This window comes from Balearica regulorum, chromosome 3 (genome assembly GCF_011004875.1).
Source record: "Balearica regulorum gibbericeps isolate bBalReg1 chromosome 3, bBalReg1.pri, whole genome shotgun sequence".
Lineage (NCBI taxonomy): Eukaryota > Metazoa > Chordata > Aves > Gruiformes > Gruidae > Balearica > Balearica regulorum.
Genome location: NC_046186.1, coordinates 92,450,858 through 92,478,698, shown reverse-complemented (window position 1 = coordinate 92,478,698; position 27,841 = coordinate 92,450,858). Strand labels below are relative to the sequence as shown.

Below are 27,841 nucleotides of genomic sequence, written 5' to 3'. Positions count from 1 at the left end.
GGATGCATCAACAGCATGTGGTCCCTCAGCTGCTTTGGTAGGGCAAATAGTCACCAATGTGGAAAAAGCAGCTTGGACCCACTTCAGTTTTGGCCAGAACTTGAAACAGAACAGCTCCCCTGCACAATATTCAGAGCCATCTACTTGTAAGCTCACCTCCCGTTCACTCCCAAGCTTTGCCTCCTCCAGTTTCCATTGACCAACAACAGACCCTGCCAACTTGTGCGCTGCTTCTCTAGCCAGGGTTGTGGTTCTGCACTGATCAAGCCTGCATATAATTTTCTCTGGTGCAAGGAGCTGCACCTGCTAAGTTAAATTTATACCAAACTATAGAGAATTAATACATGGGTATATGGAGACAATTTGTTTGTGAAGACATGGAAGCATGCCAAGCTCAGAGAGCACAGCCTACTTGCAGGATGACATTCGACTGTGTGCTGAGAATGAGCACAAAACCTATGTGTGATGCTGGGCCTTAGAGGTGAGACCTCTACAACACGCCATCCTTGTTCTGGCTTCTTCGGGTGGGGCACAGGGCACCCATGCACCTATATACCTACAAGTGAAAATTTCCATGTCTTGCTACATAGAGCTTATTCAAATTGTAGATATGGGCGTGGAGAGAAAGAAGAAAGAATTTATACAACTGCTATAGATTCTAGGAGAACTATAGCTTTCTTTAAGGCACAGTTCAGACAACCCCTAAATCAGTTTCCTCCTCACTACCAACCTATGTTTAAAAACAAGCCAAGAACAACAACAACAAAAAGGGGCAATTTTGACTGCTTTTGGCCAAGCAGCAAGCACGTATTATCTTCTGATTTACGTGGAAGACCTGGCAAAAGTGCCATGGAAGCCAGAAGTGAAGGTAAACATGCGACAGAAGACAACTTTGAGCCCAGCACAGAAGTGCATGGAGAAGTCTGTTGACACACAAATACCATGCTGAGATTCACAGCTTTGTGCCTTCGCCCCAGATGCGGCTCCAGGGCCAAATGAGACACGGAGGGTTTCAAAGCCCTCTGGCATTTGAAAGGAAAGTCTGGTAACCTTTCCAGTGGGCATAGTTGGGACAGGATTTCTTCTGATAACTAATATAGTCAAAGTCGAGATCTCTTTTCACTAAAGCCCTGGGTTTTGGGGTTTTTTTTGTTTGGGTTTTTTTTTTAACTAAGTCAGATGTTCCCATGATTTCCTCCGAAGATCTCCAGCATCCCAACCTTCCTGTGTCTTCTCTCCCACATCCACTTTCCTCCCTGAAGATTTGGGTAATAGTGTTGAGTACCAAGAGTGAAAGCAACTTGGTCTCAGAAGTACCATGAGGCATACACACGTTTACAAATTAACCCCAGGCTGCTGGCTGAGGATCAGTCACTTACATGGAGAGGGGAAATCCCTGTCACAGCAGCTTCAAGAAGTCTAAGAAATCCCTGGCACGGAGCACACCAAATCTGTGCCAGCAACTCTACTCATCACCTGTGCCGGCCTTTGTCCAACAGGATACCATCACACAGGATCTGTCAGTGCCCAGCCAAGTGCCTTGATAAGCAGAAGTGCTGGAGACCCCGACAAGAATACATACTTGCGCCCCAAAGCTAGCATTTCCTAATGAGTTAACACCCTCCACTGGGTAGTGTAGGCCTTTGACAAGGCCAGAGACAGCTGCCAGGAACGATGCAGGGCTGCTTCAACATGCTGTTGCCCAGCTCTGCCACCAAGACATCTCTGCTCCTTCCCACACAGCCAGGAAAGCACAAGCCTGGAGAGTTCTGGCACACACGGAGCTCCACAAACCTTGCTGAATGTTTGAACAGGAGCAAAGCAAGCTGCCAGCCCCTTGGCCTCGTACATGCAGAAGGTCAGGACAAAAGGGTGTTACAGGCCTTGGCTCCAGGAGTCACCACGGGTACTCTGGCAGCAGACATTACCTGGGCCGTACTCTTATATACAGTGCCAGGGTAGAGCCTTGTCCTGTGCCTTCTGCATACCCCCCCCCGGTTGGATCACCTCCAGGAGATCGGCTCTGGAGAAGACCAGGACAGAAGTTGTGGAGCCTCCCCAGTCCCATCAGTCCCTGAAGAATCCAAGCTGGGCTCAGCCCCGTCCCGTCCCCCCCCCCATGAGCAGGGTTAGGGGTAGTGCGCTTGGATGAAAGACAGGACGTGCTCCTTTGATAGCTTCTCTGGATCTTGCCTTTTCTGAGAGTCGTGCACTTTGACACCTTCCCCCCACTCCCAGAAGAGGCGGCTGTAATGGCAAATGCTGTGGGCAGAGAGGAGAGCAAGATTAGTTTGGCAGGGGAGGGGAAAGAAAACACTGTCATCCTAGCCACAAAGCACACCACAGAGCCAGCTGCTTGCAACGGGAGCCACGCAGAGGTATTGTATCTGAGGACTGCCTTAGAAAGAGGCCAGTGCGTTCATTCACCTTGCAAACTCCACAGCCCTTAAGGTACAGCAACTTCCAAGCCTAAGAGATTTCCATGGAAACAAACTTGTTAATTCTATCTTCACTCAAGATTCAGTTCAGTGTTCACTGGAAAGAGACAGGTCATTAGGGAAAACCTACCTTCCCCCAAGTTTTTGAGAGGCTGAAACTGTCATTGCAGGCAATGGAAAGGCCGTAATGAAGAATTTAGAAAGTCTGCCAGCAACAGCAAGCAGCAATCTAATCACTCACCACAAACCTACTACAATCGGTAATAGCTGTCCTACAGAGCTTTGCAAATGAACAGCACTTCACACTGCACAAAAGCGGCTAGGATCATCCCCTCTTTCCTCTCCCATGAAATAACCAAGCTCCACTTGGCTGCCGAGAGTTTTGGTCCTACAATGCCATCTCTCACTCTGTCCATCAAGCACAGCCCTCCCTCGCTGCATCAACACAGTCCCAGCCATAATGAAAACAGAGCTGCTAATTACTGCCAACACAGCAGCCTTTAGTTTTGTAGAATTACTGACACTTAATATTCATAGCTTATTTAGTGCTCCTGTTCTAACAAAGCAGTACTAGCACAGTGACAAGAGCACATGTCAATGGCTAATTATAGATGCATTAGTACTCACTAGCCACAACACAACACATCCCTTCTGGAGTCCCACACAAGCGCTTACTCCACCTCCTCAGCCATTTGTGCAGGTTCATGCTGGCCTGCTTCTCAGTACATAGGCAGAACTAACTCCATCCTGACACATGGAGGAAAAAAGCACCGTGTGCCTCTGCTTTTTAGCCTGTTCTTCCATTCAGCTGGTTAAAGAAAGCTTAAGGATTCTTAAGAACACTGCTGTAAAGTAGGTAAGGAGAGTCGAAGTGAGAAAAATCAAGAGCCCTATTTCATATCAAGCTCTCATTCAGAGGCACAGTCCTGGGTAGTAGTGGTGAAGGGCATCTCTTGAGACTACCTGAGAACATCTGTGTGCAGAACATCTCCACCCGTGAGCCTTGAGGTGTCACACAGACTCAGGATTTGCTGTACTTAAGATGTGGCCTTAGCCGAGTACTCGATAGATACAGCTGGGCTTCAGCAGCCACAGTGTTAATGGCTGCCCAATGACAAGTCACTCCACCCTTTCCCAAGGAGCTGCTGCTTTTCTCTCTCACTCTTTAAACAGCTCTCAGCTACCTACAGCTTATTCCAGAGTCTGAGCTAAATGAACTGGGGTTTACTTTTACATTAGCAACTTCCAACCAAGCATCTTAAAATACAGAGATACAGCAAATTACAGTTGCTGGGCTCAATTTCCATTTCCCAGTGTGCAGGGAGGTTCAGTAACTTGTACCAGCTGCAGACAGGGGAACAAAGTTGTGAGATGTGTGTTATTCCATGATTCATAGCAATTAATTTCAAAATCCATGAATCCAGATCAGCAGTTTCCTCAAAATCTGAGAAGGTGCCAGCTTCTGCAGCACACCCTGCTGGTGACCAAGCTGTGTTTGCACTGCAAACGACTATAAGAACCATGGCACAGCACGCATGAACTCCCTTCCAAATACCCAGACACACACAGAGACACACAAACTTGCACACAGCTATCCTTCCATAGCCTTAGCTCCGACTTGTACTCACTGAAAGGGTGCAATGGATTCAGAAGGGAGGTCATATGTCGCTTTCTTGGTCATTTTGTTGAAGAAGAATTTCCTCTTGGAATTTTTGCTGTATGCCATTGTCCAAGGATCTTGTAAGAATCACAGGGATCAGAAAATGGAAAGGAGGGGGGAAAGAAAAAGCACAGTATAAATACACATACAATGCAAGCAGGGAGGAGGAATCTGCAAGAACAATTGTGATCCTTCTCTTACTCCTTTTTCCTTCCCTCCCCCAAGGTGACTTGATTCCCAAGCTGTTCTTTATTCACTGAGAAGATTCCCTTCTCCCTGCATTTAAAAGTTGACATTCCAAATAGGATATTTCCATGTATTATTATTCTGGAAAATACCTTCTTGATGAAAAATTATCATTGAAAAAGAAAGTCATCAGTCATATAAATAAATGGAATTACCCACACAATAGCTAGTCAACCTGCAACAGAAAAACCTATCATATAAATACCCTAAACCTTATCCAAATCCAAGCTACCCTCATTACAAGCAAACAATCTCTAGCCATTGGAATACTCCCATTAATTTTTTACCAGGTGACAACAGGAGCAAGCCTGGTCAATACTTTTTACTTAAAGACACAAAGAGAAGTTACATAAAAGCAGGGACTCATCCTACCATTCACAGTCCGTACGATGTAGAGTCCTGTGGGCACAAAGTGCCGGTCATCTCGGCCAGTGTAGGACAGCCGGGGTACTCCCCCTGAACTCTTGATGATTTTCATCTCCAACCTAAATGTTGAGAGAAGGCAGTGATAGAGATTCCCTGTTTCTTCCTTTACCATCCTCTTGTGCACAACATGCCACCTATTCAGAGTGTCACAGGGAAAACTGACAGCACCACACATGACAGGGCAAAATCATCACATCCTGGAGAATTCAGTCCCTTGCATCCCCAACGTGGCTAGCGAAACCAGCCAGAGCTGGCAAGATCAAGTAGCTAATCAAGTGTTACAATGAAGGATCTGTGATGATCTACCACACTTAATGATCCAAACAGGGTTCCCATTTTAGGTATGAACTCTTAATCTTTCAAGCCATTGACACTTCTGCACACAAACTCAAGCACTGCTGCTACTCCTACTCTTGTAAAGTGCATTGGCCACATCTATGGCATTAGAATTCAGCAGGATGATGCTCTGAGTCAGCAGAAACAGCAGCCACCAGCTGCACGACCTCTAACAGCTCTTTCTCCAGGACTCCTCAAGCATAGATCAGCACATCTCTCCCATTCCTGTGCATTGGTGGCTGATAACCTCAATGGGCCCTGAAGTCTTTCATTTGTGCTGGTCACTTACCTCACAAAAATCTTCTCCATTTCCTCCAATCTGTATACTTCCTTCACTCTGGGGAAAAAACAACAAAAATGTGATTAAAAAAATTAAATTGTCTTTTTTTTCTGTCCTAGCTACAGGGAGCAGCCAAACAGTTCATTTTGTACAGCAGGAGGTGGTCAGGCATGACTGAGGTTCAGCCTTCTCCTCAGGCTTATGCTCCAGTGCCTTACTGCTCCTGGCTTGAGAAAACTTGAGACCTGGATGCTTATGGCTGGGTTGCTGTAAGCAGCAAACAAATGTCCTCGCTGCTAAGGAAGCTGTACATTTTTACCTCAGGCTGAGTATACAGAAAAGGAAGAACAACAGAAGTTGTGTGCTTTTGTGTTCCCACAAGGTAAATTCACCGAGGTCAGCCCAAGGCAAGTTCTGGCCTCAGCATGCTGGCCTCCCAGTAAAACTAAACTGTCTGATCTTCACAGTTATCCTCCTCAGGGACACCACAAACTCGTTAGTTACCCTGAGGTAAAAACAGCTTTGGTTTGTTTTTTTTTTTAAAAAATCAGTACAGATGATTTGGAGTCATCATTATGTCAAACTGCTTTTGTTTTTGTTGTTCTGAGACACAGAAAGACAAGTCGGAAAGTTTCAGAAACCTTGCCTCTGATCTGACACCCCAACCAGCCATTTCCCACACACTGCTATGTGCATCAGGCTCCAAAGAGCACCATTTGAACACCTTCTCACAAGAGTAGCAAAGGACCCCTCTACAATCCATTTCTACAGCTCTCCTTCTCACTTCACCTTCAACCCTCTCCAACGTTTTGAGCTCCTCCAGTTATTGCAACTGTCTTGAATTTAACCGAGATCCCACTCACTGTGTTTCATTAAGCCACTAAAGAAGAACATCCTCTTTCCCTTCCTCCAGCTGCTTTCACAATATCATGGCACTTCTAGCTTCTGAAACAGAAGCTGTTTTGTCCATAATACCTATCTGATACCCAGCACAACGCTGCGCTTACACTCCACTGTAGCAGAATTAATTAAATGGAAGGTCAGGAGACAACCAAAGCTGAAGCCCTTTGTCAGGAACTTTCTTGGGATTGTAACTAAAGCCTTCTCCTCAGGCTAACCATTTGGAGATTGTAAACCCTGGTCAGCACTTCATTTATCTACTAACAGTCAGCATCTCTGTACCACTGCTGACCCTTCAGGGCGGACAAGGACATAGAAGTCTTTGCAATCATTAAACTAACTGGGTGCTAGACTTACTATAGCACATATTTGAAATCAGCACCAGCCAATCCACCCGTGATGAAAACATGACTGTCTGATATGTGAAAGGAGGACACAACTTCTCCACTATCAACCTTTATCTTAGATATTTAAAGGCCTTGTAGTCTCTTTCCATTGAATGTAACAGAGCTACAAATTTCAGCTTGAAATTTAACTCTCCTTCAGCTCCTTATCTTCATCCTCCAACACACTGAAACCAAAGCACACCAGGCTGAGGGAAGGAGCCGTCACTCACCGGATGGGGTTCATATCTGGCCGGCTAGGTTTAGAAACAGCTTTGACAAACTTCTCCGCCAGCTGAATCCTGAATGAAAATGGAAGGAGAAACCAGCAATTTATCAAGATCTTTGGCACAGCAGGTAGGTAACAGTTTCAGCAGAGTAACTGATTAGACACATCAGTACATGCAGACTGCCTCCACTGCTAGCCAAATGGGCACTGAGCAAAGACTTTTTTCACTCTGCCCTGCCAGTTCAGTGCCCAGTGATAGTGGCTATTATCCATTAGGAACAGGCCTCCATAGCTTCCCCTACAAGCCCAGATGCTGCTGAATACACTGATGTATCAGGAGGAAAGTAGGACTAGTAGAGACATCATGTCCCTGAGGAAGGGAACAGAGGGGCTGGTTCCTTCTCCCTCAGGCAGTTATCAGCTAGGGTCATTCATATTCCCAAGGTGCTCAGTTTACCCAGACTGTGCCTGGCTCATCTCAGCCTAAGGAAGGAGCTAGGCCTGCCCACATACACTGAGAAGGTACAGCTGGAAAAGGCTATGTGCACTTCGGAGTGGGTTCATTCACAGTCCACCTTTATAGCAGTTTCAGCTGAATGCACTTGTCTCCCTGTGCCCAAGCATTCTGCTCTGAGCATGAACACTGCTTCCCAGTCACTCCTACTCACGTACAAGAAAGAAGCTTCTCCAGATCCTACATACCTCTGGTTGAAATGCTGTTTTCGAACATCATTGCCATTCAGCACCAAGACATCAAGGATGTGGATGGCACTGATTTTTCGCTGGGCTTTCCCCTAGGGAGGGCAATACAGAGACTTACTAATCAGCTGTTGTTATTTCAGCTTTGATTTATAGCCTTTTTTTTTTTGAAAGGCTATCATTCTCTTCTAGCAAGAAAGCACGTTTCCAGATATTAAAAGCACACAAATTCCCTGCTGTCCATTGTACAGTAACGTGCCATCCTCCAAGAACCGGTGTATCTCAGCTACACAGTTCTGTCTCAGGGGAGGGAGAGAAGGCAGGACTGCAGCTGCCATCACCAGCACTCTGTGCCTTATCAGGTATCACAGCACAAAGCCCAGTGCACTACAGCATCCTCATCTCAGGTGCCAGAGAGCAAACAAACTCCCAGGCAACAATACATTGTGAATATATACCATGAGAATCTTTTCCCCAAGGCCTGCAATCACTGCTGAGCAGTTATGTACCCAAAGAGCCACAGAACACATTAAGTCATGTTGGCAACACCATCAGCTGTTGCACGTAGGACAACAGTAGCATGTCAGATCGAAAGTGTTTTCAAAATAATATTAAAAGCTCGTACCTCTAGCACTGGACAGAAAAAAAAGAGGAACTTAATCCAAAATAGTTTTTCTAAAGATCACATACAAAAAAAGTTGAACCTGGCACAGATGGAACATTTATTCTGCAGTATCTTACAGAGAATAGGCAAAACTGTTCATTTGTAGCCACTAGGTAAGGGAGAGAACAGCCTCCTACCTCTCCTTTCAGCTCATGAACAATCTCCACTGAGAGAAGAGTATCTCGTGGCAGCTCAGTTTTCAAATCCAGTTTTGTCCAGCGATCTGACTGGCGACCATCCCAGGTGTAGATCTGGGATTTCTGTGTGTAGAAGGCAGAGTCAGATTCAGCCAAAGTTTCATGAGGGCAGGGGTGGAGGAGAGACCTCTGACTAACTGCAGAGCAGCCCTCAGAGAATCTTTTTGTCCTAGGCTGTCACAGGCAATTTCTTTGTCAGAAGTTTTAAGGAAGAACCTTAATCTCTACAGCAAAGGAACAAAAACACGAGTTCTCATCTGACAGTGACTTTTCAAACCTGCACAAAGAACTAGAAATAGAACACCTTTAAAAGGACAGTGAAGATAATTAGAGACACTAGCAAGAGTACAGGTGTCTGTGTAAGCTGCGACTACAAAAAGAGGGTTAATTAGTGTGAAAAGCAGTGAAGTCAGGAAAAACATACATAAAGTAAGCAGCAGTCTCAGGGACTGCTGATGGGGATCCTCTCTAGTCTTTAAGGACAGGAAAGGGTGGGATGAAACTGCAAGGCAGAACAGTAGCATTGAAACGAACCAGCAAAACTCCCGGACTGTTCTCAGCACTTACCCCGAGCCCCAAGAGGAACTTCTGCTCACTTCCAGACACCATACACCGGTAATCTAACACTTGGCGAATTTTCTCCAGGGTACTGGAATTCAGAGGAGTGGGTTTGTAACTGAAGGTGTCGATGTCCGTGCCCTATAGAGCAACATATGGACAAGGCAAATTAGACACAATACATCAACAAGTAGGTAACTGCAACTTCTACGTAAAAGGATAATCAAGGAGTAGCTTCTTCATCTCTTAATCCCTACAGGAAAAGGATTCAAACAAGCTTCTGAGTAAGGCCTCACCTGGATCAGCTCAAAGAACTTGGACTTGGGATCTGAAGATGAAGGAGCAACACGAGCCTGATCAGGAATCTAAAACAAATCCAAATGATTGATAATAAGTGTTATTCTTTGGCACGTTCATAAGAACCTTTCTGGTTTCAATACATGACAGAACCATCCTGCCCCCTGGAACTCCTGCTCTTGGGATTCCAGTTGCTGAAGATCACCCGGCAAATAAAAGGTCGCATGTGTTTTGCAAATTTAACATAGGCATACCACATCTCACAGGAAACAGGAAACTTCAGAAAGTTTCAGGCTAAATCTTTGATTTCATGTGTGTTTCGATGAAATACTGTTTCATCGAAGACACAATTATCCTGTGAAACCAATTGCCCTATCTATGGCCCCACTGCAGTCAAAAGCTCAGGGAAGAAACTACAGACTCATAAAACAAGACCTTTTAGAGAGCTCTGCTGCTTGGGAACTCAGCAAAGAAGCCTGCTCAGTTAAGCCACACACAAAGAATCAGAAACATCCTGTTTGCCTACATAAACAGCTTGAAATGGTCTCTGACTTTCCCACAAGACAATGTATTAAATCTCTGTCTAGAAAGTCCTATCTGTACTGCAGCTCCATTCTTGTTTCACCACAGCAAGGACACGTTCACGACCTCCCTGCTTGGCAGCTCACTTACCCCCCATAGCTGGAGACACTCCTTTCGGATTTCAGCCTGCCGTGGTTCAATCAGTGTCCTAGAGAAAGACAGCAGACTTAGGATAGTGAAACCTCCTTGCTCTTGCAGCATTACATATCCCAGCTCTATAAAACTTGCATCTTTCAGTGTCTGGCTTGAGAATGAAAAACATGCACAATTCCTCAACAGGTTACAAATAGCAAAGAAAATCTGCTGAAGGCCACACAAAAAACAGTGTCAACGTTAGCGTTAACTCTTAGATAGATCCTGGCTACCAGACTCACTCAATTTTCTATTACGTATTATCTCCGAATGGCACCTGAAAAGTCATGCCAGGGACACAGCTATACACTGCAACGGCTTTAGTTTTACGCAAGAAATTCACGTCACAAGATTTAGGTAATTGTAGGTGCTTTTAATTGCCCCCAGAAAATGAAGACTTACACAGTTACTGTAGAATTGAACATACCAGCTGTGAGTTACTTTTCTGCTTACATTCCTGCTAAGAAGAATCTGAAATCATACAATGCATGGAAGCCTTCTCAACAAGGGTAATAGACCATCAATTTTCAGGACTCCTCAAGCCACCCATATGTTTCTGCAAATAACTCAGGCAGAGACAGAAACTGAGCTATCTAAACGCACTATGCACTTTTCTGGCTCCAAAGGTCAAGCTAAGTACCAGTTCAAATCAAGAACACATTAAAGAAGGGCAAAGCAATTCGTTTATAGCAGGTTAATTCAATCCTCACCAAAAGCCAGAGGAATATACTCACGTGTCTTGAACAAAGGCACGAATTTTGGCTAGTGCCTTTATCTGAACTTTGCAGTGGCTGGAAGAGAGGACAAGTTTCAGTCAGGGAGCAAGCTAATCACCAAGATTGTTCTACTGTTCAAAACAAGGAAGAGTACCAGGACAACAGGAGGAAGCCAGTGTGATCCTCAGAGCAGTGATGGATCATTGCCAACATGATTCAAAGTGACAGGAAGACCACTGAGAAGAACTACGCAGTAGCCTCCTTTACTTTCTACACAGTATTTGGAGGCCAAACAGTCACTAATACTATACAGCATTTCTCTCTGCACAGGGTCCCTCTGCTCTGCTAGCCCCTCAGGGAACAAAAGCAGAGCAGTGTAGCAGCATCAAGTACCTCCACAAGTGCAAGAAGCTACAACTGAAAGCCATGTTGGCTAACCTGCCTACAGCCAGCAGCCCCATTGCGTATGGGCACTCACTTTTCATTGGACTGGACAATGTAATCGTAGAAATCCTGGTCGCCTTTGATCACGTTCAATGGGACGACAAGATTCACATCCACATCAGAGTTGCGCAGCTGGTTGAGTCTGATGTTCACCATGAAGAGATAGTCCCGCACGTCATCAATCCCTAGCTTTAATCCTTTGCATATCACATACCTGCAGAGCAAGGCAGAGAGATCATGTGGGTTCAGATCTTCCATGCAGCCAACTTTCCTGCCACACTCCATTATCAGGACAGTTTCCCAAGTTCCAGAAATTCTTTCCTCTGGGGTATCCCTAGGAAGGCACAATCTCACCTATCACAAAGTCATTATACATTTTCTACTCTCTGGAAAGATTGGGAAACTCAACCCTATTGAAAAAAATACACAGATCTCCCTCAAATAGTAAATCAATTGTGCTAAACTTGACAGGTACAATGACAACACACATAACATGCTCCAGCTTCATTGGAACCATAGTTGTTTCATCCAAAACAGAATTTGTGACATAGTCAGTTCCACTGCTTTCTCCTCAGATGGGTAATTTGGCAATTATCTTCTTTACCTTGTCAAACATCATAATTTGTTAAGCATCTAAAATGTTTCCTTCTCCAAGACAGCTGCCAATTGAGGCAGGTCAGAGCTTCCACTAGACTTACCCAAATCCATCCATCACTGTAGTTAGAGGACAGGGTTTCTTTAGAAGTCATGCCTCATGCACAAGAATCTCACCTCTCTGAGTTAGCAGGGCGGCTTGTCACAGGTTTAAAGATGCACACTCGCTCAAAGCAGCAATACAGCAGATAAACAAGTCCCACACTGAAAGGAGTAAACAGGTCAAAGGTTTTGCAGACAAAATGTCCTCCTAGAAAATAAGAGAGGAAGGACATCAATACCAGCAGATTATAAGGAAACAAGGAGATACCGGCACCTCAATAACTTTCATTTCTGCAGAACTTGTAAGACTGTTTTTGTACAATTAAACAGCATTTAAAACACATGCATGAAGTGGGCCAGTGGGGGTCCATGAACCATCTTCCCCATATCTCTGCAAAGAAAAAAGCACTTCCCTGCCCAGGATGGAATAAGTATGCACGCTGTCTCACGAGCAAAACCTTCTACCCACCCCCCATCCTCCCCTTCCAGGCCCAAACTGTGCCCTATGGCATGGCAGCATGCTATGCAACAGTCTCGACAGAAGAGGAGCTCCAATACCTGCAACAAGAAACCTCAGGCTGGATGATAAAACTAACAGATGTTACCTAAACAGAATAGCTCGCCATCTAGAAAGAAGAGAATCTATGTCGGCCCTTGCTTTCAAACAAGATTCCCACTTTCCCCAGGCAAAAACCAGTCAGTCTTACAGAGCTATTATCTACCCAGACTTAAAGAAAGACTTAAAGAAGGTTGCTCCTTTTACCATATCACATTTGAGACTACTGCTAAGTAGATCACTGCCTCAGGTACTTCTAAATATAGGGCACAAGATAAATGACAACATAATGAACATTTTTTCTTTTGCATCAGTGCCAAATGCTAACTAAACTCAGCAGAAGAGAGGAGCCATCAAAACCAGATAGAGCTGTAATGTCCATCATTTGGCAACAATGAGGTACAGCTAAGACAATGTGAGATGTCATCTTGTTCTGATTGCAGAGATGGCAGATTTAAAGGAGAAAAGCCACAAGTTAGAGGAGAAGGATGAACTGGACAAATACCACTCTGTTCCAACCAGCCTGCTAGAACATTCAGGAAGCGGTTGGTCCAGCTAGTGCTATAAAACTCAGATATACTGTCTAGTTATCACACTAGTGACTTTAGCCCAAGACAGCTACATAACACATTGCAAGAGCTTTAAACTAATGCATTTTACCTCATGCTTTTAATTAAAAGCAAAACAGACATAGATAATCTTATTTTTTTGCCCCAGTTCTCTTAGCTTTACAACAACCATCTCGGGATGTATGTGTACACACTCAATTCTGTGCAACTTAGCTTCGCTGCAGAACAGACTTTGTGGCACGTTAACAAAAAATTGTACAGCATCCTTCCACAATGCCACCCACACCTTAGAGAAGGAGGAAGAAGATTAATGGATAAAACATACCTGTCCGGACAATGGACAGTGCCGTAAGGAACTGGCAAAGCATGAGCTGTTTGCTTAGGATTTCTTGCAGATTCTCCTGACCCTCCACTGAGAAACCCTGCAAAGCACATAGTGTATGATTAGTATATCCACAAATCTGTTGGTCTAGCAAAGGATTTTGTATAGCTAAATCATGGAATCATGATAATTTCTGTTTCTAAGATAAAAAACACTGCCACCAGGAATTTTAATGGCAAGCTTTGAAGAATTTCACATTGTAACTATGGACACATGTCAAATATCCTATTATATGCACACTGAGGTATCAGTTTTGGTCATTAGTGCAGGAAGAAAAAGAAATGGACCAACCCCATCAGCCATTAAGAAATGCACTCCCTTGTGATCAGTATTGTCCAAAACAAAATTCCGGAAAGCAGTAATGTTCTCTGGGCGAGTGATGTCTCCATCTCCATCAATCCCTCCCTCACCTGAGGGGGAAAGAGGAGACAATTACTAACATGTTTGCCAGTACAGAAAAAAGATCAGTATGTGCAGGTGATCTATTGTATTCAATCAACATTTAGCAAGAAATTACACAGACATTGGACAGGCAAATAAGCATTAACACATTCCCTTGTTCACCACCGAAGACACTTGTTAATTTAGGAAAATTATTCAGATTGTGCGATCAGGGCTAAACAAAGCCGTATAATAACCATGCTCAAATGACAAGTTGTACATTAGGCTCAGCAAAAGACAAATCACTCACTGCCCTCCTCTGAGATGAGAGCTGACTACATGACAAAATATTCTCATCCAAGTAGGAATGACACATAGCTGAACCTACTAAAAACACAAGGCTCAATCTCACTGCACAGCTCACCTGTTAATAATATGTTTTTAAAGGCAATGCAAAATTATTTACATTGTGCACTGGCAACTTTCTACTAAGATGTCAGTGCATCATTCCAAAGAAACACAATACTCTATTTCCAAACACAATGTAATCTGGAGTTTAAAAAAGCAACCCCCAAAAGACCCTGCAAACAAATTTATAAAGCGAGTAGGGAAAGGGAAATAGGGTTTGTGTGTGAATATTCATAGAGTTTTCCCATATGGCTCTTTTTAAAGAGAGGTACATTGTCCCCCAGCTTGGTGTTTTAGAAAGCTAATCTAAGGTGTATTCTAGAGCTCACCAATTCTGAGTTTGAAGAAGCCTGGACTTCTATTTGGTATTAGTCCCTATAAATCTTCTACAACTACAGCTTCTATTAACTGAACCAGAGGACTAGAAAGCAGCAGAAATCAGGATGCATGATAGCGCTTTGATAACTAAATTCCTCATCAATCATCCTGTCGGTACGTGAAGTGACACTAGAATTTGTTACCAGTTCTCACAACACAAATATCACGGCAATCTACTTCCTTCCCATCACTGGAAGAGAGTTTGTATACATCTCACTAGACTTTATAGTGTGACAGACAGAAAAGGATCAAGAAAATGCATCAAAGTCATTGGGCTATTCATTTCTCCAGGTATCTCCTCCTCTCCATAAGAACACCAGTTTGCAGTGAGTTATGAAGATCCAAATGCTGCAACCGTTAGAACAATGTGTTTATCAGCCTTGCTGCCCTTGCCATGAACCTTCTCTTTAACAGATCTAATCCTGAAGTGATAACCATTCTTTAAGAGTTCATGGTCAAGTGTCAAAAGTGGCAGTCAATGAGTTAGAGTGGTGGAGGGGGGAAAAAAAAAAGTACAACAATGGAAAAGCAAACCTTCTCCTCTACAAGAGAGTCACACTCGAGTTTTCTTTATACAGTCTGAAATAAGCAGGAATACTTGTATTTTTGTATTTGCAAATCTTTGTATTTCCCTTCCTTTACCTAGAGACTATGGAGATAGGGCTCAAACATATCAGTAAGCTTAACAAGTTACCATCCATGAGGTAAGATGCAGCAATTGCCTGTGTACACCTGCTTAGTCTGTCTCAAAGCAAGGTAAAACATGTTAGCTTAAACCTCTTTGGATTAAGAGCCTCATTTAGTCACAGTGATTCAGACACAGCCTCTAGCCCAAATCTGTTTTATTTATCTTTACTAAGAGCCCACTATCAATTACCGAAGTAGAGCTAGGGAGGTCTGATATAGAAGCATACTGCCAGTCAGGCAAGTAAGGTTTTTATCTCTGCCTCTGTTAACAGATCTTTGGGCAATCCTACGAGGACAGGTTGAGAGAGTTGGGGTTGTTGAGCCTGTAGAAGAGAAGGCTCTGGGAAACCTTCTAGCAGCCTTTCAGTACCTAAAGGGGGCCTACAGGAAAGCTGGAGAGGGACTGTTTACAAGGGCATGGAGTGATAGGACAAGGGGTAATGGCCTTAAGCTGTAGGAGGGTAGATTTAGATATGAGGAAGAAATTCTTCACTGTGAGGGTGGTGAGGCACTGGAACAGGTTGCCCAGAGGAGTTGTGGATGCCCCCTCCCTGGAAGTGTTCAAGGCCAGGTTGGATGGGGCTTTGGGCAACCTGGTCTGGTGGTGGGTGTCCCTGCCTGCGGCAGGGGGGTTGGAACTAGATGATCTTTGAGGTCCCTTCCAACCCAAACCATTCTATGATTCTATGATGTCACCACACTGTGTTTCATGCTGACATCAGTGAAATGGGAAAAATATTGTCAAGTAATCTTAAAGCAAGCTACAATTTTTAGCTAAGCAAAGCACTCAAGTATTAACTATTACAATGCAACACACATTCTGAGGGCAAACAGGAAATAAATGGAGTAATGTGACTTGATATGAAAGCTCACCAATCTCAAACCTTTCCCTCAGATGACACCCCCCCCTTCTACCTTGCAAAACGGTTCCCTGTAAACAGCCTTCTCTCAGATCCCCATGCTGGTATCAATACCAGCTCCGCTCCTGATACAGAAGCTGCAGCATAAGCAAAAACATCAGGTAACACTCACACATGCACTACATACCATAATAAGGCTCAAAGAGCTCACTGGAAGCAGAATAGAAGTCCTCTAGTTTAAAATCATTTGGTCCTTTCAAGGTCATGCCAAATCCTTTCGCATGCCACTTCCGCCTCCACAAGACGTACTCAGAGAAGCCTCCAGGACCAGCACACACATCAGCAAAGTAGAGCAGCTCTGCATCTCGCTCCTTTATCAAAGGCCTCTGCAAGAGGAAACTGAGGGAATTCTACTGACCCAGTAACAGCTCCCATCAGTCAAACCAGATACACCGCGAACTGCACTACTCAGAGAAGTCTCTTTCAAGCACTTGTTTTCCCAGCTAGTGTCCCAAGGATTCTCCTTTCTCCCCACCTTCTCCATTCTCTGAGAAAGCACTGCTGTTTGAAAGTTAAATAGAGGCCCTCACCCCATGGAAGTCCTTAGGGTTTGTAAACATGTAGTCAAAGACATGGTCCATATTTGCCATCTTCATTGCAGCCCTGTAAACACATAAATAGGGACCTATTAAGTTTCAACCTTGGCTCCCAAGGCTGAAAGTGGACATCAGTGGGAAAGGAGCTACACTAGCAGAAGTTCTGCAAACCTGTTCAGGAAGAAAACTCCACGGATCATCTCATAGGGGTTAGACCTCGTTCGGGCTCGACGCATCTCTTCTCCATCCAGCTCATCAAATACACTCTGCACAAACAGAAACAAATTTGAGCTGGACCTGACACAGGCTTGAGAAACATTGAGGCAGGATCTGACACAGGCTTGAGGCATGATCATTTCCCATCCTCATGCTTCTCTCGCTTTAGACAGCAAATTCTGTGCAGTTTGGTTCACCAATACATGTTTTCCTGTCACATAATGACATTCACTCTTCTTCTAAGCCACCCCAGTTCTTAAGAAAATTTAGTGACGCTGAAAAATTCTGTACTGATAGCTCCAGAGCCTGGTAACATGGTTAGCCACCTCAAAAGCAGTCCCAGCCTAAGGTATTTCGCTCACGCAGATACACACTCACACTCTACTGCAACTTACAAGGGCATGATAAAATCTAGGAGGGAAGATGGAGCACACAAGAAAAGAAAGGGAGCTTATTTCCTTAGCTTATTCAAGTCTTCAGCCTTTCAGCTGGACTAAGAAAGGGAGACTGTTTTCATTCATCTCTTTGAAGGCTGAGGTGCAGAACAGGTAGCTGAACAACCAGTAGCAACCAGGATGCTAGGTCATACCAGTGGCACAGAGGTGAAAAAGGATGTTCTGAGCTCTTGCCAATCACCTAAGTAAACTACTCAATCCTCTTCAATTATGTCACTCGCTTCCCCAAAACTGCAGTTCCTCTCTAAAGAGGGGGACTCACCTTGCACTGCAGGACATTACGTAAAAGTTCTTCACTACAGAACTCTGTTTCATCTTCTATCACCATCTTCCTCTGGAACGGGATGATAACACAGGTAACAATTAGCAAACATGGTATCAGTCATTTCAGAATGCGACATGTACCAGTAATGAATGAAGGCTGTCAACCACACACTAAGCAAAACTGTAGCCAGCAGGCTGAGGAATTATTCTCCTCTGTTAAGCATCTTGAGACCACATGTGGAATACTGCATCCAGTTCAGCCCCAGTACAAGACAGACATACTGGAGCAAGTCCAGCAAAAGGGCCAACAAGATGATGAGGGTGCAGAAGCACCTGGTGTACGAGGAGAGACTGAGAGAACAGTTTGTTCACAACGGAGGAAGGGAGATCCTATTGCTGTCTGCAAGTATCTAATGGCAGGAAATAGAGAAAATTGATCTAGACTCTTAGAGATGGGCAGCAATAGGACAAGAAGCAATGGACACAAGCTGCAACACAAAAAAATGCCAACTAGCCATATGAAAATTTTCTTTTGCCAACCGGGTTATCAAACACTGAAACAGATGCCCAAACAGGCTGTGAAATTTCCATCCTTGGAGATACTCGAAACACAACCGAACAAGGCTTTGAGCAACCTGATCTAGTTGGACCTGCTTTAAGCAGGAAGCTACACTAGCAATCTCCACAGGTTCCCTCCAGCCTAGGTAATTCTACAACTCTTTGACAAGGCAATTGTTTCAGGCTGAGTAATCCTGCATCATTTTAGGCTGGTAAGTACTGAGATCTAAAAAATTACCTTCCCCACAGTCATCCACTCCTTCAGCTCCTGGGCGTCAGGAATTTCTGTGGTGCACTCAAGGCACCAGTCCACCTCCTCATAAGCACTGGGCTGCAAACACAAGGAATGGGAAGAGCCAAAGACATTTTTGTTAGCAAAACATAACAATTAATTGCTCCACAAAATTTTGCCTCCCAATCCTAGCATAAGGGGTTATGTTATTTTGGGGCCAACCATAGAGATTTTTTTCCTCCTAATCTAAAAATATCTTATTTGTTTGGACTTAATTTAAAAAAAAAATAACCAAAATAAAAATCAAAAAAGCCTCCACCACAAAAAACCCACACCACTTTCCTCTCATTACAGTCGGATAAATAATCAAGACAGAACAAAAGCCTAGTACTCTCAAGGTACAGTTTAGAGACAGTGCAAGAGACAGTTGCCAAAAAAAACCCCATGCTTCCTGATGGTGCTTTACACATTCTTTCTCCCAGTTCTTTCTGAAACGCTCCCTCATTCCACAACTTAATTCAGGCTTCAAACAATTTTTATAATCCTGGGAAGGAATTGTTTTAGCAGTTAAGATCAAAGTGATGCTACTCCCCCACAAAGAGAGGTTGCTGAGATCTACTAACCTTCTTATATTTATTATATCATTATTATCATCCACAGGGGTTAATCGGACATTACACTTATCTGCTGTGAGCTACAGAAACACACTGGAAAATGAGACCTCAACCAATGAGCCTACAGAACAGGTTTTAAAATCCTGGCTTTCAAGGAATAACCTCCGATATTCTTTTCAACTGTTGAAAATAATTCAAAGAATGGAGAGCAAAGTACTATAAGGTGCACCATACATGACTTGACAAGTATTGTTGCCCTTGACTAACAAGGGCTGGGACCTTCTGTCTTACTCTCCAGCTGCCAGATCCCTAGGATTCAGTATTGTGGTTTGGTTTCTTTTTAAATACAAACATACAGCAGCTATTTTGCACCAAATGATATCAAAACTGGGCTTTACTTTCCTGAAAACATCTATTTCTGTTTCCCAATGTTCTTCTCTGCTGAAGAGCTTGACAAGACACAAGAATAGAACATCTAAGCATTTTATTTGGGACTATTGAACACACCCAGAAAACATTTTTTTAAAAAAATCAACTATACATGCATGAAAACTTATACACAAAATAAAAATGGTAAACTCAAAAGAGCTTGATAAAAATTTTCAATCACATTCACTACTGCAAACTCGGAAACAAATCCTACAGACCACAATTCATCTGAAACTAATTTTATGCCAGAACATTAATACGTGTGACAGAAAACAAGTTTTGCCATGCTGTTCTGGGACAAAATAAGGCCTGGGTCTACCCAGCAGAGCCACTTATTGGTAGGCAGTTGTATCAGACAACACTAAACATCATTTCCAGAGGGCAAATCCTGAACACAGCAACAGAAAAGGGATTCGAAACAAGAAGTACTTACCTCTGGCTCATCCTGCCAATCAATATTGAGCTCCCCATCAAATCCTTTGAGGGTCAGCCCAAAGCCTCTCCTACCCTTCTGATTGGAGGCCTCAACAATATCTTTCCTGCCTTGGCCATATTTTCCCAGACCTTCTCCTTCTCGGAAGCCCATCTTGGCCTATAAAGAAAGCAAAGGGAGCACACTGAGGCAAGCGGACTTGAGTTTACCTGCTACTACTGGGGTCAAAGACTGGCAGGGAAAATGGCACATCTCCCTGAAGTGACTTGAGGGCATTGAGCATTTTTAATCTCAGTTGTGGCTTTCAGGACTTAATGCTGAGTTCACTTCACTGAGGCAGGACACAAAAAACCCGAGATCTGAAGAATGATGTTTTAGACGACAGCACATTATAGAAGGTTCAGTAATGTGGGAACAGGCTGCTCAGAGGGAGAAACAGTGAGGAGCCTGGAGCCATTCATCACAGTGTTCAGTAAGCACGAATGGTTCATAAAACAAAAGATGCTGGCACAGGAAAAAAAATCATGTTGTGATGATATTCTTTGTTATGAACATGCACCCACATACATTTCAAGAAACAGTTAAAACTTCACCTAAAACTCAGAGGAGGAATGCCAGACACACTGCTTCTAAAACACGTTCCCATCTCTTAGGTTAAAAGAAATATATTCATTAACTGATAGTTTTTCAGGCTTTTCTTTTCATAAATTTTAGCAACAAGAGAACAACAAAAAGCATGAGTGCAGTCAACTTCACTCCCTCCAGTACGCAACTACAAGACAATAAGTAAATAAAAGACTTAAGGATTAAGTTTCACTTTGAATGAATATTATCCATATACTCCTTCCCGTGAGAAGCAACAAAAACATCATTTATTACCAATCTGTATGAGAAACAACACAAGAACATCTGACAGGTTTTATACAAAGGTAGGCAGTGTTTTCCCTTTGCTACCTGTCTCTGAATCAGACCTTGAAATATGTACACCAAATACGACAGACATCAAGCCTGTTATACACTGGTTTTCTGAGGACAGAATTTTGAACGTCTAGTAATCAAGGATTATTTTCCTTTTACTTACCTTATGCTACCAAATCATTCAACCAGACTTGATACCACATCAATCTTTATATTCAAATTTATGAGGCCTTACAAACAAAAGCCTCGCAAATTCAGTAGTAAAAGCTCCTTCCTGTATTGTGGCAACTGAAAGCACACATTCCAATTGGCTCAGGAGAGAACTCCCCAGGTAAAAGAGAGTCTTGTGCTAGAATCAGCAAACTGCAGCCCACTGCCAAAAAACGCACGTGGACAGATTCTGAATGATCAGCAACAGGATTTACCTACAGAGGCACAAAATCAGCAGCTCTCAGCCTCTGGATCCTATTGAGTTTTGATTCAGCAAGAGCTGAAAATTCTCTTTTCACACAGAGGTATGGTCCTGCCGGTCAGCAGTGTTCCACCTCCTTGAGAGGCAGTATCTCCCTGTTCCCACTCCTAGGAGCAGCCAGCACTTCCCAGCTTCCGGCATATTAGACTGAACTTGTAACTTGGCAAAGGCAGGTACAAGCTGGCCTACACCATGGCAAGATTGCTGACCCCTGCGCTCCTGTGAGCAGCACAGAACAAAAGGAGACCCAAATTCAGTCTCCCATTGAGCCGAAACTTCCTGTCACATTCCAAGTAATAGACAAGTATACATCTCATCTTCTCTGCTGCCCTTGGAAATAACATTTTTGTTTCTCTGTTATCAAGAATAGAAATTCTCTCAGGATGAGATACTTGTGATACCACAGTGACAAAGTTAGCATAAGGAATTAAGTGTAACAGCATGCACCGAAAGAGACTCCTCTTCTACTATTGCCTTTAAACACAGGAACAAGTTGCCGAATTTGGGACTACCATGAAAGAGTCAATAATTTTCTTAGAACTTCCTAGAAGTACTTTCTTCCCCACACTAACACTGTGCAATCAAGGGGTTGGCAATCACCTTCACAGTTGCTACCATTCACAACTCCCTGCCTTTCCAACAAATTTCCAGCCTTACATAAAGCAGAATGGCACTACTTGAAAGCAAAAGAAATACTTCAATAATTAAGGTAATAATTCTACAAGGTCCAAAACTGTTTTGACCTACCATGAGCTTTTGGGAGACACTGTTATACATTGAGTAGCGAGATGAAGTACCCTCCACAAGAGAGTCTTGTTTGAACTCATTGCTGAAGACTGGTCTTTTTTCATCATTCTCACTGTCAGACCCACTGCTGCTACTGGAAGACTCTGAAAACAAACAAAAAAGTGAGAAAAGTGAGTACGAAAATAAAAAGAAAATGAAAGAAACACATCTCAGTAATCACATGAACAACTACAGTGTGACTCATTAAATCCTCTCAACACACATAGAGAGGACACTTCAGTATCTCAAATGTGCTACAGGAAGCATGCAAGTGTAATATAAAACACCCTGCGGAACCAACAGCTGGTCGTCTGCCCCTTTGTCTCAGGGACACACACAACCTCTCTGAGCCAATGGATTCCGGCAATTGGGCCGGGCAAACACTATTAAGGCAGCAGAACAGGCCACAGCATGACCATGATAGTACACTGTGGTGTGCCCAACCTTTGCAATGAACCTGAGGAGCCAAGAAAATCCACAGAGATTCTCTCCCAAGAATAACACCTTGATAAAACATACTGGATTTTCCTCAGTTTCCTACCTAACCACAGGTGTAAACACACCCCTAACTCAACCAAAAATCCACATCAAGTACACAGGCATCTACAAAACGGCCAACACTGCAGAAAGAAGAGAGATAGATCCCTTAATCCCCATATTAAACTTCACTTTGATTCCACTACCCACCTCAGTAGCGAGGATCCACAAGTTCACTACAGCAGATGAGACAGTTTTTCACCTCTAGACTTTACTGACGCATACAAACCCAGGTGAAAGATAACGTTAGAAGACATCAATCTAGTTTAAAAATACCCTGACAGACACAAAGGTTTGAGGAAGAAGTTAATCAAGTGAATGGTCCAATCACAGTAATAAGTACCACTATAAAAAATAAACTTTTGTCACCTGAAACTGATGCGGCAGAGCCTTCACGGGCACCAAAGAATGAAGCTCTGCCTATGCTCAGTTCTACCCTGGGACCTACCTGGGAAGAATCTAGGCCTGTACGAGCTGTATGGTCCTCGCTGCTGCTCTACAGTTGCAAGACGCCCAAACCTGCTTGCTCTGGGCTGGACGTAACTGGGATCTGGGCAGGAATCGTGGTAGTCGCATCATTTGTCCCACTGCCTGCTCTGCACCAGGTGAGTAGCAACAGAGACCCTACGACCCACCGAGCAATGGCACAAATTTCCTTCCTAAAATTTGCCTAGCACCATGTCAGTCATGTGGTGACTGAAGTTAATGCTACAGGGCAGGCCGTACAGAGTGCTGGAGCAGCAACCCACAGCAAGCACAGCCATGCTCTTCATTGGACCTCTGCCTCTTGAGCCTCCCTTGTTCACCGAGTGCTACAAACCATTCTGTGCTACTTCGTACAACTAGGAGAAGTTGAACTACATAAGTTGCCCTGAGATAACGCAGAAAGTTGTTGTTAGCAGAGTTAATCTTTTTCTGTTTAGCACTTAAAAAGGAATTATTTAACTCCATATAAGTGTTTAAAAAGATACATTATAATTACCTAGAAAGAAGGACTGAACTTCTCTTACATTTTTCTGATTTAAGGAAAAACACAGATTATTTCTCTCCCAACTCAGATCTCTGTATTTTCCTGTTATGAAAACTGAGCATCAGTGAACAGGAAACAACTAGAGAATCAGCAGAGAAAGGCCATTACGAGAAAGTGAAGTGAAAATGAAAGACACCACAGTGAAACATATGACTATGGCATATTTCAATGTGTGCTCAATCCTTGTTGCTGAACCATTACATTTTAAGATTCAGGACTTGTTTCCCCACATAACTACTATGCTAGGGTTTTACAGTATCAACCTTTGAGGCTTCCAGCTTGAGCCAAGCAAGGCTACAATTTAACTTGTGTTTGCAATATTATATACCCATCTTGATTTCCAAACATCTGTTACACAAGCTACGTTTCTCTTCCCTTCACAAAGTTCTTCGATGTGAACAGGACCACAGTGGATTTTGCTTCAGGGTTAGTTACTGCTTTCTGCTTCTCCAATACACAGCTTTAATTAACTTTGCTGCCTGCTTTTGAGCTGTGTCTTATTTTCCAGAGGCTCATAATGTGCCTCAAACACAATACCCTCTACATAAATCTCAAAGTCCCTTCACAACTCTTCTTGCTTTTAACATTTGCTAGGCCATGCTCAGCTGAGATCAGATCTCAAATCACTTCTCCCCCAACCTTCTTTCTTTCACTGGAAACCACAATGGATGTAACAGACTACTGAACAATTAACCCTATCCAAAATGTAGTCCTTGAAGTGTATCAACTTGTTCCTTAAACATAAAGATTTACAGCCTATTTTGACCCATATATGAACTCAATGATCAAAAGGGAGGGGAAAAATCTAAAAAATGTTGGTTTGAATTTGTTAGCCCAGCCCTGAGCGCACACAGCATTCCCTACCCCAGCTCTCACCCCCCCGTACCTCCAACCTCCTCACTCACCACCAGCCTTGCCAGACCAGTACGCACACCGCACCCTGTCACTACAGCTACTCCCAAACTGGCCCACCCATCTTCCATATACACCCCCTTCCATTTTCACAAGATGAAGGCTTCTTTATCTGTTCAGGCCCTTTTTCACCAACACTTTACGACCACGGGAAATCCCAAGACTCAGAAGCAGCACACGTGACTGTGAGGCAACCTGAAGTACTGCCCTGGGTGAGTTCAAAGTGCCCCGCAGCAGCAATACCAATTGTGTCGGGCACTCGCCTCATCTTTGGTATACCTCAAGCTACAGGTGAGAAGGCACACTCGGACTTGAGAAAAAGTAGGCAACTAATCTCGTTAATTCTGAAACAGTTTTTCTTTCTGAAGCCAAACACCTGTGAGGTCTCGCAATTCCCCCCTCCCCCCCCAAAATAACACTGAACCAGAAAAGAGACGATGCTGCATTGTAGGAGTCCCTACCAACCCACCCTTTGTATTCATCTCAATTTCTCTCATCTGTAAAAGTGTGGTAAAATTACTGATTTTTTCATTTTTTAAACAATGATGGATTATGATGTTTCTTTACAGCACAACACCCACAACTCCTCGCTACTGGAAGTTTCCAAAACAGAAATAACTACTGAGACTGAAAAGATTAACGCTGCTCATTTATTACAAGAATCTTTACAGCTTTGGATCATGCACTCGTCATCTACCTCAAGTTCTATTTTCTGGGTCTGAATTCATACAATTCCCAGACCAAACGGTTTACATGAGATTTTAAAAAAGCTAAAAAAAATTCACACCAATCCAAGTTTGTGAACAGAAATAATGTAGGTTTTCACCTAAAGAGAGAGTATGCCCTTGAGATTCAGGCTATCAATTAGGATTTAAGAGACAGGGGTTCAATTCCTAGTTATTATTTAGATTCCCCGCAGCAGCATATTATTTCCAACCTTACCCTGAGTAGTATGATTACTAAATTGAGTTTCGTCATCTGAAGTAGAACTGAGGGTTAATCCCAAGTCTTCTATCCTCTTCTTCTGCTTCTTTTGGGGGCTGCTAAATTCAGGTTCTGTCCTTCTCTTCATTTTTGCTGAAAGAAGATGATCACACTTGGTAAACATTAAGCAAATTGATTTTCTCCTGCACGCTGAAGAGTAAGGTGCAGCAGCATGGATAATTTTATGGACTGTTCTGTATTATGCTTCTCAACTTAAGCTGAGGAAAAAGTATCGGCTTCTTTTGAATCTAACTCTTTTAACAGCTAGTCTAACTAAACAAACACGAAATCTATGCAGAAGCTTCCGTATTACCAATGACTTGAATTTCAAATAATTTCTACAACCTATTTACCATTAATGCTAGTAATAGATGAAGACAACCCAGATGTCAGCACTTAAATAACTTAAATATATGACAGTCGGTTACTACTACTGAATCAAGGGCTCATTTTATCCAAACACATCACAAATGAGGAAATAAGATCAACCTAATGGTGAACATGCAAGTGGAACCAATTTCTCACAAGAGACTCATAACACCTCTGGCCTCTCTTCTGCAAATGTTAATTAATAGAAGAGCTTTCCCACATGACTTCCGTAGGAGAACTTTATTAAATACGTGTGCTCAAGTTGGGGGGGTGTTTGTGTTCTTCACCAGAAATCACCGGCAAGATATCAAACTTCTGGCTCTGGCTGATAAACATTGCATAAACCCAGAAGAAGGACTAACACGTAAGGCAGAGTTAATAGAAACCAGCTGGGAAGGCCTCCTGAGGACAAGAACCAAGAAACAGGAAAGCAGGTGAAAATTAAAAGGCATAGATGCTTAGAACACTAGCTAAACCTCCCTGTTATTGATAAAAAGCAATAAAAACCTATTAGTGTTTATTATTCTAGATAAGAATGCTGAGCTAGAAAAAGATGCCCCAGGTCATTGATTCTAAGCCTCTGTTATCAAACTTATTTCCACAAACACATACGGGGCAGCTTAAAACCAATTCCTTTATTCCTCCCCACGACTCTGACTGCAAAATCACCCCATGACTTCACACTGCGCTATGGCTAAAACATCTTTTTGCTTCCACCAGAAGTTCATTTACAGCCCACTCATATTTATTTGCTCTTGTGCAATTTAAGGGGGTGTTTGGGGTTTTGTTTGGTGGGGTTTTGGTTTTTTTTTTTTTTCCCCCTTACTTGGTTATCTCCAACCGACCGAGAGCAATTTTCCATTTCTTCTCGGAGAGCCTCTTACCGGGCTAACCACTCTGGGGTCACCGCTGCTCGCTTCCTCTCGCGGTCCCCACGCTCCTAACGGCAGCTCCCCTCAGCGCTCCTGCCTTCCCGCTGCACTTCACACTACGCCAGATCAACTGCCAGTTCAGGGACCCCCGGCCCTCGGCAGCCGTGAGGGGAAGCTCCCCCTGCAGCACAACCCCGCCACCGGCAAGGGACGGCGGGGGCCCCTCCGACCGCCCCCCCCGCCGCCGCTGCTTTACGGGCACGGCTTTTCCCGGTTTGACACGGCAGCCTGCGGGCCGCTCCTCAGCCAGCCTCTCGCTCACGTCGCACCGGCCGCCCCGAGGCCCCGCAGCCCCCCTCACCCCCCCCCCCCCCGCGCCCGGTAGGAGAGGCCACGCAAAGCGGCGGCGGGCAGCGGGCCGAGCCGCGGGCCCCCCGCAAGCGAGGGCAGGCGGCAGGGAGCTCTCGGGAGCTGCCGGCGGCCGCGCCCCGCGCTGACCCGCACACGCGCGCCGGGACCGGAGCCCGCGGACACGGCTTTGGCGGACCGGGCGGCACTCACGGAAGAAGAAGGAGGAGGAGGAGAAGGAAGCGGAGCGGGGGCAGGCGGGTTACTCGGGCCGGCACCGTCTCCCGAGGGGAGACGCGGTCCCCCTCCTGCGCCGCTACCGGCGGTTTCGTTTCCGCGCTCGGAGCCGCCGCCGTCGCCGCCCCCGCCCCGCCCCCTCCCCCTCCCGCGGGTCCTCCCCAGCCCGCCGGCGCGTGGCAGTGACGCACCGCCCGCGCCGGCACCGAGGGGCCCGTTCCCGCAGGCGCGCCGCGGGCAGCCTCAACCCGGAAGTGGTCCCGGCGCCCCCTCCGCAAGGCCCCCTCGGGTCGCTAAGCAACGCCGGCGGCGCAGCGGCATGGCGGCCGCCGGGCCTGGGCCGCTCCGCTCCGCTGCGAGCGGGGCGGGACACGGACCACGGCCAGGGCCCAGCTCGCTCAGTCCGTCCCGACAGAGGTGAGGTAAGGGTGCATAGGGATGAAAATATATTTAAATTATATGTGTTATATAGATA

The 27,841-nt window shown here is 44.4% G+C and overlaps 1 protein-coding gene across 3 annotated transcripts; it reads right to left on the bottom strand.

Moving 5' to 3' along the window:
- Window positions 1-1,088: 1,088 nt before the first annotated feature.
- On the bottom strand, window positions 1,089-27,529 carry CMTR1 (cap methyltransferase 1). Of its 3 annotated transcripts, none has more exons than XM_075748996.1 (24): window positions 27,343-27,529; window positions 25,499-25,633; window positions 22,039-22,181; window positions 19,902-20,060; window positions 18,432-18,524; window positions 17,634-17,705; window positions 16,872-16,966; window positions 16,695-16,767; window positions 16,292-16,490; window positions 13,682-13,800; window positions 13,334-13,430; window positions 11,959-12,091; window positions 11,222-11,401; window positions 10,762-10,818; window positions 9,986-10,043; window positions 9,313-9,381; window positions 9,026-9,157; window positions 8,399-8,521; window positions 7,601-7,692; window positions 6,903-6,971; window positions 5,396-5,443; window positions 4,717-4,829; window positions 4,067-4,175; window positions 1,089-2,262 (listed from the first exon to the last, which is right to left on the bottom strand). In XM_075748996.1, exons 2-24 carry the CDS (start codon window positions 25,626-25,628, stop codon window positions 2,130-2,132), a joined length of 2,496 nt encoding a protein of 831 aa, XP_075605111.1. In that variant the 5' UTR covers window positions 25,629-25,633; window positions 27,343-27,529; the 3' UTR covers window positions 1,089-2,129. The 3 variants fall into 3 exon arrangements, with proteins under 3 accessions (XP_075605111.1, XP_075605112.1, XP_010297745.1); XM_075748997.1 differs by lacking the exon at window positions 27,343-27,529 and adding an exon at window positions 26,736-26,803; XM_010299443.2 differs by lacking the exon at window positions 27,343-27,529 and having other exon boundaries at window positions 25,499-25,652.
- Window positions 27,530-27,841: the final 312 nt, after the last annotated feature.

Bases quoted from the DNA above. Each gene is read 5' to 3' on its own strand.
- CMTR1 (XM_075748996.1), bottom strand. From the start codon at position 25,628: ATGAAGAGAAGGACAGAACCTGAATTTAGCAGCCCCCAAAAGAAGCAG. The intron at 13,801-16,291 runs GTATGTAGTGCA...TTTCCCCCTCAG, and splicing joins GCTCTTTGAGCCTTATTATG to GTGAGGGAGGGATTGATGGA. The intron at 9,158-9,312 runs GTGAGGCCTTAC...GTTGCTCTATAG, and splicing joins AGTTCTTTGAGCTGATCCAG to GGCACGGACATCGACACCTT.